Genomic DNA, 12,737 nt, shown 5'->3' with positions numbered 1-12,737 from the left:
AACAAAACAGTGATCAGAGTTGATAGACACAGTGATCTAGCGGTTCCTGACTGTCTCTCTAAATCGACCGTCTGGGCTCTCAGATAATATTGTAGAGGACTTCCTCCCCTGTTTGCTTAACTCCTCGCTCCGACTCTTAAAGGGGGGGAAAGAATAGACAGCGGTTTCATGTTGAGCACTTCCCATACCGTCTTCCCCTCAGAGAGCACCTTGTTTTGAAGCCCTTTTGGCTGATCGGCACTTTGCTGGCAAGAATGCATAGTGAAAAGCTTTGAAAGCTGAATATGGATGAATAATTAATGTATTTGACTTAGGAGAACAATAGCACAGAATAAAGGAGAAACTCTAACATGCTGCTAACAGTAAAAAGCTGCTGTGGAGGAAAAGAAGGGAGCAGAAGCTAAAAGAGAAGCCTCCAGGGTAAGGAAACACCACCCGAAGTGCCTTCAGAAGAATCCAGCTCATGCAGTATAGGCTCCAAATCTCGTTATTGCGTTTTATCTGACACGCTAGCCAGATTTACTCAAATACTCCTTCACTAACACAACCCATGATCTTGTAAATGCGTTCATTTGAATTTATTTCAGGCTGGGATCAAATTTTCTGTTAATAATATATATATTAGTGGATTCTTTCAAGCAAAGTTTTAGCTGATTTTTTTTGAAAAATCTGCATTTATGCTACAACAATAGCCCAAATATTTTATACATCTAAGACCGTTTATCCATTACATATTAAGCTTTCTTCTTCAGCTATTATTTTTAAGCAGTCTGAAACATTTATTCAGCTACTTATGGCTAAATGCCTAACAAAGACAGCTATTTATTCATTTTTTGGCATCTATTTCAGCTTAACAGAGCATACTGTAAGTTCAGGTGGGTCACAAAGTCGAGTTCAGCTACAATCCCAGCAGATTGGCCGATCTCAAGGCAACACACCTCCACCGCCTCCTTTCCTTCTCTACCTCACTTGTGTCAGCTTTTCTGCTTCTCCTGTTTCTTTTTATTTAAATTTCCAGAGCTACTCAACAATCTCTCCACATGCCAAATGCAGAAGTACTCCACTGAGGTAAAGCGGCTCCAGATGGGAAACACTGGCTACATGGCTTTACAGTAGAAAACTACCAATGGTTTGCATATTTATATATTTTTTTGACATTTGTTCCTACCCACCCACAAAATACATCGCAATCATATTATCAGTTCTGCACGGTTTCAAATTTTGGCACAGTATCGTGAAAAATAGTCAGGGTTTTTGAAATTGGATAAACCCTCTCTTGCTCTTCCACAAACACCCACGAGCACAAACACACACACACACAATCGGCTCAGTACAACCCACGATAGCAGTGCATGCACAGATGCAAGCATCACAACACACGTGCACGCACAGAAACCCTATAACATCTGTCTAATCTTCTGTCAAACATAGCGTACAGCGCTCACAGCATCACAGAGGCTTGAGACCGGGGCGACGTTGAGGCCACTCCCGGCCTCGGGCCTTTTGGTCTGGCTCGGGAAATGAATGAACCGAGGCATCCTCCAAACAGACTTTCAGTAATCCTCTAAAAAAAATGAAATCCTTGACATTTTGGCTGCAGTCCAGCGTACAAATTTTAATATCACCTAGTGAAATTTAAATGAGACATTCATAGATCTAACTGTGTTCGGAGCGTGTGCAGAACCCGCATGCGCGTGTTCCAGGTGAAGGTGGGTCAATGCAATTTAAAAGGAGGCAAACAAACAAAGTTAAAGCTCTGCGGGGCGTTTTGCAACTGTCTATTCCCTCGACACACATTTGTGCAGGTATATAAAGGAGGTGTAAATCACCACTTCTCACCTGTGTCTGGTATCCCGGTTCCTGATAACAAGCCATAAAGGAGCGTTTCAAAAGGGGAGAGAAGAGAAAGTAAAAACAATTATTTATGAGGCTAACGAGAGGCCCTCAGAATTTCATAGGCTGCTAAATTTTCTCCCCATAAAGTGAAATTGGGGTTGCTTTAGACAGTTGTATTGTTTCACATTTAATATTAACCTAAACAAGAAGCCGTTTTTGGAGGGTTGGGGTGTTTCCTCCCAGAGGAAACCTCTGCCTGAACCAGAAATATTAGTCAGACATAGAATAAAAACAGTGAATGAGAGTAAAGATACATAAGGAGAACAGTCTACAGGACAAATGACTGTGCAATCCCATTGAGATTCTACGCTTGAAAAAATACAGAAATGAGAGAATGTAATGCCTGCAGCACAGTAGGAGATATCATCGTCATAATCCAGAGGAAAAAAAAAAGAAGGAGAAGAAAAAAAACGTATCTTTGTCTCTCAGCAGAGACTTTCAGCTTCTCTCGCATCCTAAAGAGGTAGATTAGAGTCTGTGATCTCTAAACCTCACACGCTCCTCCTTCTGCATGAAGACGAACTTCAGAAAGAATTCCACCGAGATCAAATAGATCGCAGCTGCAGATCCCATCCGCAGCTAATGCCATGCTAACCCGTATCAGCTGAGCTAATTTTTTATTTCACATTGTGTTCGAGTGAATCCGATGCGCCAAATCCCACTGCTTCCTACTGCGAGAGATCCCTACCAAAAGCGGTCTTATCACGAGCACACCCAACAAGATCATTGCTCTCACTTGAGTTCCAGTATGGTTCTGGTGTATCCGTCTGGGTGGACCCTGCGAATGAAGTTAAAGTCCCCCACGTAGAGAGAGCCGTCGGGGCCGCTAGCCAGCGCCACGGGGGCAAACAGCATCATGTCCCGCGCCGCGCCGCTGCAGCTCGGGCCACACGGGACGCTCCGATAGAAGCCGTTCCCCATCACGGTGCCGATAACAGGGGGCTGCTGGGACAGGAAGACGTTTTCTCCATTCCCTTTGTGAAGGATTCCTGGGGAGAGAGGAATGCAAAAGTGACATGAAAGGCCCTTTAAGTGTACTTCCTATCAGTGGGTGCATGCTAATGTTGCTGAAATCATTTATGAATGCAACAATTTTCCAAAGTAAGAATAGTTTCAGTTCTTTCACTTGTCAGATTTGGGGTCTGTCTTTTTTGTTTTCCTTTGAACTCATCACGCCGGATTTAAGGGGGTAAAAGAGTTTTGGGAAAGGGCGATGTTTTTCACTCCGTTGCACCGACCAAAATTTTGTCAGTCTGACTTTTTGGACTCGTTTCAATCTGGACCAACCTCTTCTGTGTGCCTAACTCTTAACAAGTAACAAATTAAGATTTTTTGTGTGAGAAAATAAAAATTTGATATATCTCAAACCACTTTCTGAGCAGCTTTAATGGCAATAACGGCACATTGTAGCTGAGTCACCCAGACTACAGCGTTTTGATGTCCTTACTTCAAGGACATCTTGGACTTCTAAGCTCTGTATCATTTCATGTAGTCTGTCTAGACTATCAACACATAACTTAAAAGAAGTAACACAGTGGTTCTTATTTATTTCAATGTCAAAGAAAGCAAAAAACATCAATTTTTTCTTTCATAAAAGACAAAACTAATTTGAATTGAATTCAAGTTTCTCCAATTCAGTTTGTGGCTTTAAAAACGCAGCCAGCCTCCAAGCACCAAAAACAAGCGGATAAACTCACCGCTGCGAATGTTAAGGGCGTGGTGTTTGTCCAGAGACCATCCTCCAAGGTCAGAGGGGACCAGTTCAAATCCCTGCATCAGAGCGGTCCTTCTTTCCCAGTGGATAACACCGGGACACACTTCATACTCATAGCCGACTGCCACTGGAACAGAAACATGTGCACACATCGAGAGCTTAACATTAAGCAGTAGCGTGCAATTCCTATGTGCTGCAGACCGACTGTGCTTAACGCTGCACCACGTGGCGCAGAATGACTGCACGCGCTTGTATCTGAACAGAGCCTGAAAACAAGGCAAAGCACACACATGTTTCCCCATATCTTTCTCAAAGCTATATTGTATCGAGTGGTGAGATAGATAAAAGGCCTGTAGGGAGACCTCATCAGTGTTTGTGTTTGAGAGAGATCAGTGAGGAGTGGGGGCGTAATCAGAAGGAGTACGGCTTCATGAAGGAGCCCTAGAATTAGCTGCTTGGCCTCTTAGTTGTAATGATACGCTGTGCAGCTTCCCACTACAACTAACAACTATCAACAGATTTTGTTTTTTCTTTTTTGGCTTGGCAGGATTAAATATGTTTCGGCACTAATTTGCCACTTGGAATATGTTTAAAGGCAGCAGGTGACCAAGCTGCAGGAGCTTTCAAAGTAAACACGCAAACATACTTACATACATGTCATTCTGCAGTGTGTAATCAGGCGCGCTTGCACACACCGAAGGAAAGAAGCCCATGCACATGAGTCATTAGAGGTGGAAAAAATAAACACACAAGCAATACATTTACCTAATTAAGCAAGTGCTTCATTACAATTTTAATGGCAACTTTCTGCTGCCTTTTCTTTCACACATTCCAGTCACTGTATGCCTATAGTCACTCTGAAAATAGCTCCATAGCTTTAAAGCTGTACGATGTCCTATGATAAACAAGACCACCTGTAAAAGTATTTGCAGAAATATGCCGTTGCTGAAGCAGAAACTGTAAAATGGTTCTCTCATAATCAACTTAATGTGTACTTGTATTTAAGCATGGCTCACACTACAGCAAAAATAGGACAACAAAATCCTTGCGACTATCGTGCTGACTGCAATCGCTCTCAGACAGATTGCAGAATGTTTGCAAATACTCACCGTTCAATCTGTAAATGCAGATTGCCAGCACGTAATCAGTGCAGTTCTTTTGCTCCACCATTTATTTCTCCAAGTGAGGATACAACATAATAAATCACAGAAATGTGAGTTACTAAGACTTGTGGCAGGCAATTTACTGCAAGCTGCACATGTCTTACTTTGCACCTTGCTGCGAGGAGTTCTCATTTACTTGGAATTAGAGGGGGAGATGTTATCAGAAGGAGTGTGGAGTGGATGGCTCAAACCTGTGAGTGCAGCGCCAAAACTTTGGCACTGTCCTGGCACTCTTTACTCAGTCCTCGCTCTGAGTGTTTACAACCGAGCCCCACATATTCCTGCTCGGCAATAATTACTGAAGCTGGAGGAGGAGGAAGTAACAATTCTAATGCAAGATGCATACAAACATACATCTTTGTATTGCACAATCAGAATCAAAATACTTTATTAATCCCTAAGGAAATAATGTTTCAAGGCTTTTAGCAGCATTTCTACACCATGATCAGTACACAATGAAAACAACTCTCTGCATGTCTGCATCTCAGCAGTGCACACACAGACCAACTCTCAGTTTTCTTTCTTTAACTTCCCTTCATCACATAATGTCATATAATCTACTGGTATATAATACCACATGCCTGTACGTAACACTGACTTTAATAAGGACCTACAGTTTCACACAGCCTGCAGAAACACCCAGAGGGATGTGCACATTTACACACCTGGCTTAGTAACAGTATCTTCACACAGACAGCTCGGGATCAGATGGGAAATAATGGTTTTTTTTGTTCTTCTGCACATGGTGCATATCAGTTGTTACACACGTACTTCCGGTTTCTATGGAGGAATAGTTTTCTCTGGATTAATCCTGGACTCTACTTGTGTTTCAGTCCTCAGGTCCACACACAGTCCCCAGCAATGTCTGTCAGAAAGAGTTCATCCTCATATATCGTAAACATATCGATTCTCCGTCAGCCTCCTCTCATTTATCTGAACTGCCAAAATGTTTTAAGAGAGAAACATGTGTGTAAAACCTGTGCTTACACTGTGATTTTTAAGCCACAAATTTGCACTGCCCTTTGTAAAACGTTGGTCATTACTAAAATGACCAAGCTGTGCGTTTTTGTATGTTTATACATGTGTAAATTCTAAGTTTTCCCTTTTTTGTAAGCCTGGCTGAGTCTGTGGCTCAGAGAGTCATGCCTTATGTGTGGATTTTGCTGTGTCCGGCCAAAAGGACCCCCAGGCCAATGAGAAATATCCTAGTGTTTCCAAGTGGCCACTCTACCGCTGGCAGACAAGTTTAGCTCTACACCTCTGGTGCAGATGGCAAGAGGTTTGTGATTTTCCCTGATTTATCGCAATTAGTTTCACTAATATGACAAACTAATCGTATGTTATTGCCAACGTGACCCAGACTGATGGCAGACCGACTCTGTCTTCTTGCAGTTTTGGATGCAGCACTGTTTTACGTAGTGTGACTGTAGCATTATGTAGCACGCTTTGAGTCTGACACAGAGTACAGTGTCAATTTAGAAACACCAATTAACCTAACATGCACGCCAAAGTACCCTCAATAAATCCACACATGTGCAGAGAGAACATGCAAACCCCACAGCCCGGGCTCTAATTTGGAACCTTGTTTCTGTGAGACTGTCAATCAATCAATATTTTACTTCTAAAGCACATTTAAAAAGGACAGTGTCCATCAAAGTGCTTCACACAAGGCAGCAAAGCAGATTACAACAAAAGGCAACAAAAACAGTTAAAAACAATTAAAAACAATTATAGTTACAGTTACAGTGACATTTACAGTTACATAACACAAATGCAGACCAGGTGGAAGTCCAAACTAATTTGCTTCAAAAACTAGATGGAACAGGTGAGTTTTTAAGCGTGATTTAAACGATTGAATGGAATCTGACATGCGAACATCGACAGGAAGATTATTCCAGAGTCTGGGTGCGGCAATTGCAAAAGCTCGGTGCCCTGTAGTCTTTCGTCGGGGCCTTTGTTGCACTAAGAGCAGTTGGTTAGAGGATCTGAGTGATCTCTTGGGGCTATACACATCGAGAAGGTCTGTTAGGTAACTGAGGTAAATGTGGGCTAACCATTATGCCACCGTGCCACGATAATGTGCAGTGTTCTGTACAATAACACTATACAGAACACAGCATAGGAAAAGGTGAAATTAGGTGAAAATGATTTAGAACAAAATGCAAACACACTGGGACGGGCAAATTATCTACTAATAAAACTGTGATGGTAAACATTTTTGAGTTACAATCCAGCAGAAACAGCTATTTTATAATTCATTAGTAATCATGTTTCCATCCAGCTGGTCATTCTAAGTCTAGGTAACACTCATTGTCCCTTTCATTATTAAATATCTGGCTTTCACAGCTAAATGCATCTGATTTTAAATGCATATTTACCTACCCATATTAAGGCAGGATTGAGCTTCGGTTTGCACTGTTGTCAGACAGTAAGAAGGATCCAGGTTTGAACTCCGGCTGTGGAGCTTGCATGCTCTCTCTGTGCCTGCATGTGTTTCATCTGAGCGCTCTGGCTTCCTCCCACAGTCCAAACATTAGCATGTTTGGCTAACTGGTGATTCTAAATTGTTCATGGATATGAGAAGTGTATAGTGCTGTATGAATGCATGGTTAAATTTAGCTTGAGAGGTGAGTAAAACTGGAACAGCATTACATAAATGCCACTCTAATACACTATAGGTAACTATCTAAATGGCAGTTGGATTCCTTTTAATTTTGTTTAGTGTTTGGTTGTCTTACACATTTCATGAAGTTGCATGGATGCAGCACAGATGTATTAGCACACCTTTATTCTATTAGCCAAAATAAGCAGTCAAATTAAAATCACATTGAATTATGGACGTACCTGATAGCCAGTGCTAGCATTAGTTGATAATCCCCTATTATCAGTATGATTATGGTAAATCATACAAGAATATCATATTCAGTGTTAAACTGCTCTGAGTGAGTGATGGGCATTACTGTGTTTGGTACCTCGCTGCTGTAGCCAAGCAAACACGAAAGAAAAAGCCGTTCTATCTTCCTTACTTAACCACAAGATGCTTTAAAGCTGCAGGGGTTCAGTACAGAGCACATTTTAAGATGATACAGTGTTCTTAAATGAATATAATGATATACTGTAGAGTAAGGTTAGGTTGACACATCTACACAAAAGCTGGAGAAGAACAGTTGTCGTTGTCAATCACTGTTGGCACTGATCTCTTTTAACTTCACTGTAGACCAACATGCCTGTGAACTGACGGGCGCTCAAGGGAAACCATGCGGCAAAGTCAGCATAAAGATCAGATGAGATTCCGGAATACGTAAGTAGGGGCGCTCGCATTATGCAGAAACTCAGGAGATTCCCATTAACGCGGAGAGAAACTCTCAGCAGACACACGTGGCCGACTTAAATCTCCGAGTCGGAGGGAACGATCGATAAGGTGATTGGGGAGAGAAAATAATCTGTAATTTGGGGCACTGGGGATCATGGAAGAGAAAAAGAAACCTTATAGTGTTGGACAAAAGTTCTTAGAGCCTAGGAACTCTCGCTTTGGTTTTCATTCAAAAAGTCCATTTGTTTCAATTTTATCTGCCTTAAGCTCAGTTAGGCTTGTAATCTTAGGTTTAAGGTCAGGCTTAAAGGACAGAAAGAGAAGTGAGAGGGATCGGAAAATGCAAAGCTAAATATATTCTTCACAAAAAAAAACCTTTCTAAAAAACCCCAAAGCACACATATTTGCATTGTGCGTGTTTTGACCCTTGAAGGTACATTGCATTCCCTCTTCAAAAGCCTGTTTGACAACCTGGAAAGCATTCCAGCCTTTGTAAAATGTATTAAAAGTTGCCATGAATACATTTCTGTAAATAGGAACATTTTTCTGTTTTCTTTAAAAAAAAAACCAAACCTACAATAAAACTGACTTAATATGAAGAACAAAGCTTTTTCCAGGACAAAACAGGCGAAGCAATCTCAAAGGGAAAGTGTCAGTGTTTGGAGAACTGCTTCACAACCGAATATTACTCTAGCTATATTACAAGAAACGATACAAGCCTCAGCGCGAGAACACACACTCGCTCGCAAACAATACGCATGCACACTATAGTCCATAAATGCACACTCAATATCTCACAGGTGAAAGCTTTCATTCCCCACTGCCGAAGCCTCAGGCAATGTGTTCACCCCAGCAAACAGAGCATGATCTCCCTTTCTCTGGCTCTCTGTGGCACATGGGTGTGTGTGCATGCACAGACGTATCGCAGGAAGTGTGTGTGTGCGCGAGAGACCGTGCTCGTCTGTGTCTTTGCACCAACATAGCACGAGGAACTATAGAGAGGGGAGGATCAGGGGAGAACATGGGTAGAGAAGACAAAAACAATGAAGGGCAGAGGAAAACAGGAGCGAGGTAACCGGGGAGATCACAGAGAATGGAGGAAATAATAAGGAGGGAAGAAAAGCAAAGAGAGATCAGGACAGGACGGAAACACAGGAAATCACCCGCCTGGGTAGAGGAAGAGGGAGGCGAGGGAAAGGGGGCAAGAAGGGCGAAGTGGTTTAGCAAAGCAGGGTAAATAAAAACAGGGATCATGTGAGCCGTGAAGAGGTGAAAGATCACGAGAGAGCCGGAGCAGATGAAATGCCGCTCGAACAGATAAGAAGAGGAGAGGGAGGGATCACGAGGGGAAAAGAAGGCCTGGGGACAGAAAGATGCAATCTTGGTATGAGGCCCTACACTCTGGTGGACAAAGAGTCTGGTAAGCCTGATCTCAGTGCTTATGGAAAGCTCTATCTTGCTGCTGCACTGTTTGCGCACACTCTTCCACAAAGAGGAAGCCGCGGACACAGATAGCAGAAAGTTCAATGGTTTAAGCCTCGATGGCATCTTACAAAGGGCTGTTTTTTGCCATAATGAACCTAGAGTGCAATAACAGTAACAGTTTCACATCCTGTAAATCTGTTTTTCACACAGGTGAGAGAAGACACTGGGGAAAAGGAGACAGAAGGCCGCGGTAATGAAAACCTTCAGTACACAGATTTGTATTTATGTGCATTTTACTTTTTTTTATTTTATCCCACAGAACCAGCGCCGTCAAACGCGTCCAAAGGGGCTATCTCCCTGTCATAGCTGACGACATCTCTGCAGAGTATTTGTAGCCTTCCGTCTTTTCGCTCCTACCTCTCCGTACATCTCTACTCTTCTTTGCTGTCAGCGCCATTTCAGGTTTCAGGGACCTTGGACGGAGTCGAAAGCTGAGTGCTGTTCAGTAACACTGTCACTGTTATTTATACATATGTTGTTAGTTGCTGTGGTTTCTCTGCTGTTTTCTTTACCGCAACAGGTGTTGAAGCAGATTCTCAGTGTTTTTTTTCTCTCTCTTCCTCTTCTACTCTTAACTTTCTCCCCAACTCCACTTTCTTTGGTTGTAATAACCCAAAATAAATACATAATTCTAATAAATTTTGGCCTTTTTTTGCCTTCAGTCAACAATTCCGATTGCTACAGTGACAGACAGGACAGGGAAAAAGAAGAAAATGTTTCCCTTCTCACCGCATTCACGACATGTTCTTAATTTCATAATGATATTTCACTTATAGGAAACCCTTTGGTGTGCTGCAGTGAATTGGCAGTTGTTGAACTACTGTTAAAAAGTTTAAATCAAACACTGAAATCTCCCATCTGTTATTTCGTAGCAGGACATTGTCTATTAACAGTTGGGTGATTACCCACTGAATGGTCAATCATTTACACAATGACTTCCAATCAGGCTTTTGTGCAAACCGCAGTGCTGAAACGCTCCCTCGCAGACCTAAGAGTTAATAGGGACGATTATAAAAGAAAATCTGTTTTTCTGTCTTTCAAAGGGTTTTATTCATCTGGCCTGCATCCTGTCTGAAAGAGGAAAAAAAACATTTCTCTGAATCCCTCAGATTTGATGTATACTAAGCTAACAGGAGCTTTGCTTGAAGGAATAGTTAAATATCTCTGTGGGCAGGCTTGTTTGTTTCCTTGTCCAGAGTTGGACGAAAAAAGATTGATAGCCCTCTCATATCTGTGAATTAACTGGAGCGAGGGGAACACAAGGGGAAAGAGCTACCCTGGCTCCCTCCAATGTGCACAAAGCTCGCCTAAAAATATGCCTCCAAAGCTCACTAATTAATGCAGTTTAGCTTAAACAAAACTGTAAAACCAAGCAACAAACTGTGGGTTTTTTTTGGGAAAAGCTGTGTTCCGCTACATTTTCTTTTTCTTGGTGAAAAACAGTCTTATTTGTAATTACTTTGCAGCTAGGGCTTGGAAGGTAAGTGGAAGGTCTGCATGCTAAAGTGTCCTTCGACAAAATACTAAAACCAAAAATATCCCAAAAGCACCCATCGGTGTGTGACTGTGTGTTTCAGATAAAGCTCCAAGGTAGACAGAATAAAGCGCAGTATTAAAGTGTGGCTAGAAATATAAAGTGGATGGGAAAAGTTAAACTGCCAATCCTTTTGTTAATAAAAAGTAATAAAAAGCAACTCCCAAACCACAAACTGTTACATTAACCATCTGTGTAGGCTCGCATTCATCAAGGTCGTGATCGTCTTCAGAGCTTGAAAAAAAGAAGAAGCCCACTGGACTTCTTCAAGTTTGTGAAGACTCTCATCCAAGAGGCATCTTCAGTTCTAAAATCAAAGGTGGAGAGTCCCATCCATTTACCCCCTAGTGGGGGTTGTTCCCTTTGGAGGGGGTCCTGGGAGTCATTGACCTACTACTGATCATGTGTGTTTCTTCTTCACTCAGTTCATACACCACTCTGCATCCAATCACTGGTTTTATGAATCTCTGCTGTCTTCCACAGTGTGTCTATTGTCCTGTTTCCCTCCCCTCATCCCCAACCCTTTGTGGCAGATGCCCGCCCCTCCCTGATCTTGGTTCTGCTGGAGATTTAAAGCTGTTAAAACTCAGTTTTTCCTTCTCACTGACGCCAAGTGCTCCCTCATAGGGGGTCATCTGATTGTTTGGGGGTTTTTTTCTGTTATTGCAGGGTCTTTTGGTGTTGTGAAGCTTCCCCTCTGTTCAATGACTGTTGTTCACATAGATGGCCTCCTTCAGTCCTCTTTCAAACCATCTGTCTTTCCTGTCCAAAATGTGAGCATCATCATCCTTGAAAGAGCGTCGTTTGTCTTTTAGGTGCACATTTACAGCTCAGTGTTGTCCCATTGTGCCATGCATTTATGGAGTGGCTGGTTGGTTTCTCCAATCCAGAGGTTCTTTTATTCAAGCTCTCAAGACTGCTGCATTAACCCCGCTATTTATTAGTGCAGTTAATGTTTAGTGGAAACAAGTCTATGAGTTCAAAAAATAGTCTGGCCCTGCCTTATGAACATGAGATGGTATGATCGTATCATGAGGCTATGAAAGAGTGCAAATAAGTAAAATGCTGAAACGTTCATTTAAGATACAAGTTCACCAAACCCAATCATAGGAGATCAAACTCAACACTTAAAACTTTAATGGGCTGAAAAATAGGCCTTTTTTTAATCTCCTACTCTCGTTCTTTCTCACACACACACACACACACACACACACACACACACACACACACACACACACACACACACACACACACACACACACACACACACACTGAGAGATTATTATGATTATTTTTGAATGCGAAAATTATTATGGACTGATGGCATCATTATGTTTACTATGCAGGAGGCCTATCATAATATTATCATTCATTTTGTTATTATGTTTCCCCAGGTAGACGCCTTTCGCATGGCACTCAGGACTGCTGCTGGTTTTAATTTATCTGAGATCAGTTGGATGTTTACCTATGCTTTTAACAGACTCTCCCGTGGCTAAGAACAAATCAATAGTTTGTAGTCCTTTTCTTGATCCACAAGTTATCTTATCTTCTTTCTTTTGTGGTATTTGGCATGAAAGTTAAATGTTTGTTGCCAAATGTGAAAAAAGAAAGAAGACATTCATGAATAATTTC

At 41.9% G+C, this 12,737-nt stretch overlaps 1 protein-coding gene across 1 annotated transcript in view; it reads right to left on the bottom strand.

The window, feature by feature from the left end:
- The window catches only part of tenm1 (teneurin transmembrane protein 1), a 189,024-nt gene that overhangs the window by 57,358 nt on the left and 118,929 nt on the right, over positions 1 to 12,737 (bottom strand). The window contains exons 19-21 of the mRNA XM_063499046.1: positions 3,594 to 3,737; positions 2,633 to 2,885; positions 1,840 to 1,860 (exon numbers count right to left, since the gene is read on the bottom strand). Coding sequence (XP_063355116.1) covers positions 1,840 to 1,860; positions 2,633 to 2,885; positions 3,594 to 3,737 — 418 coding nt within the window. The remainder of the gene's footprint in view (positions 1 to 1,839; positions 1,861 to 2,632; positions 2,886 to 3,593; positions 3,738 to 12,737) is intronic.

Source organism: Pelmatolapia mariae, linkage group LG2, assembly GCF_036321145.2.
Source record: "Pelmatolapia mariae isolate MD_Pm_ZW linkage group LG2, Pm_UMD_F_2, whole genome shotgun sequence".
In the NCBI taxonomy this organism is placed as follows: Eukaryota; Metazoa; Chordata; class Actinopteri; order Cichliformes; family Cichlidae; genus Pelmatolapia; species Pelmatolapia mariae.
Note: the sequence above shows the minus strand (reverse complement) of the source record. Positions and strands in the feature narration are given on the sequence as shown.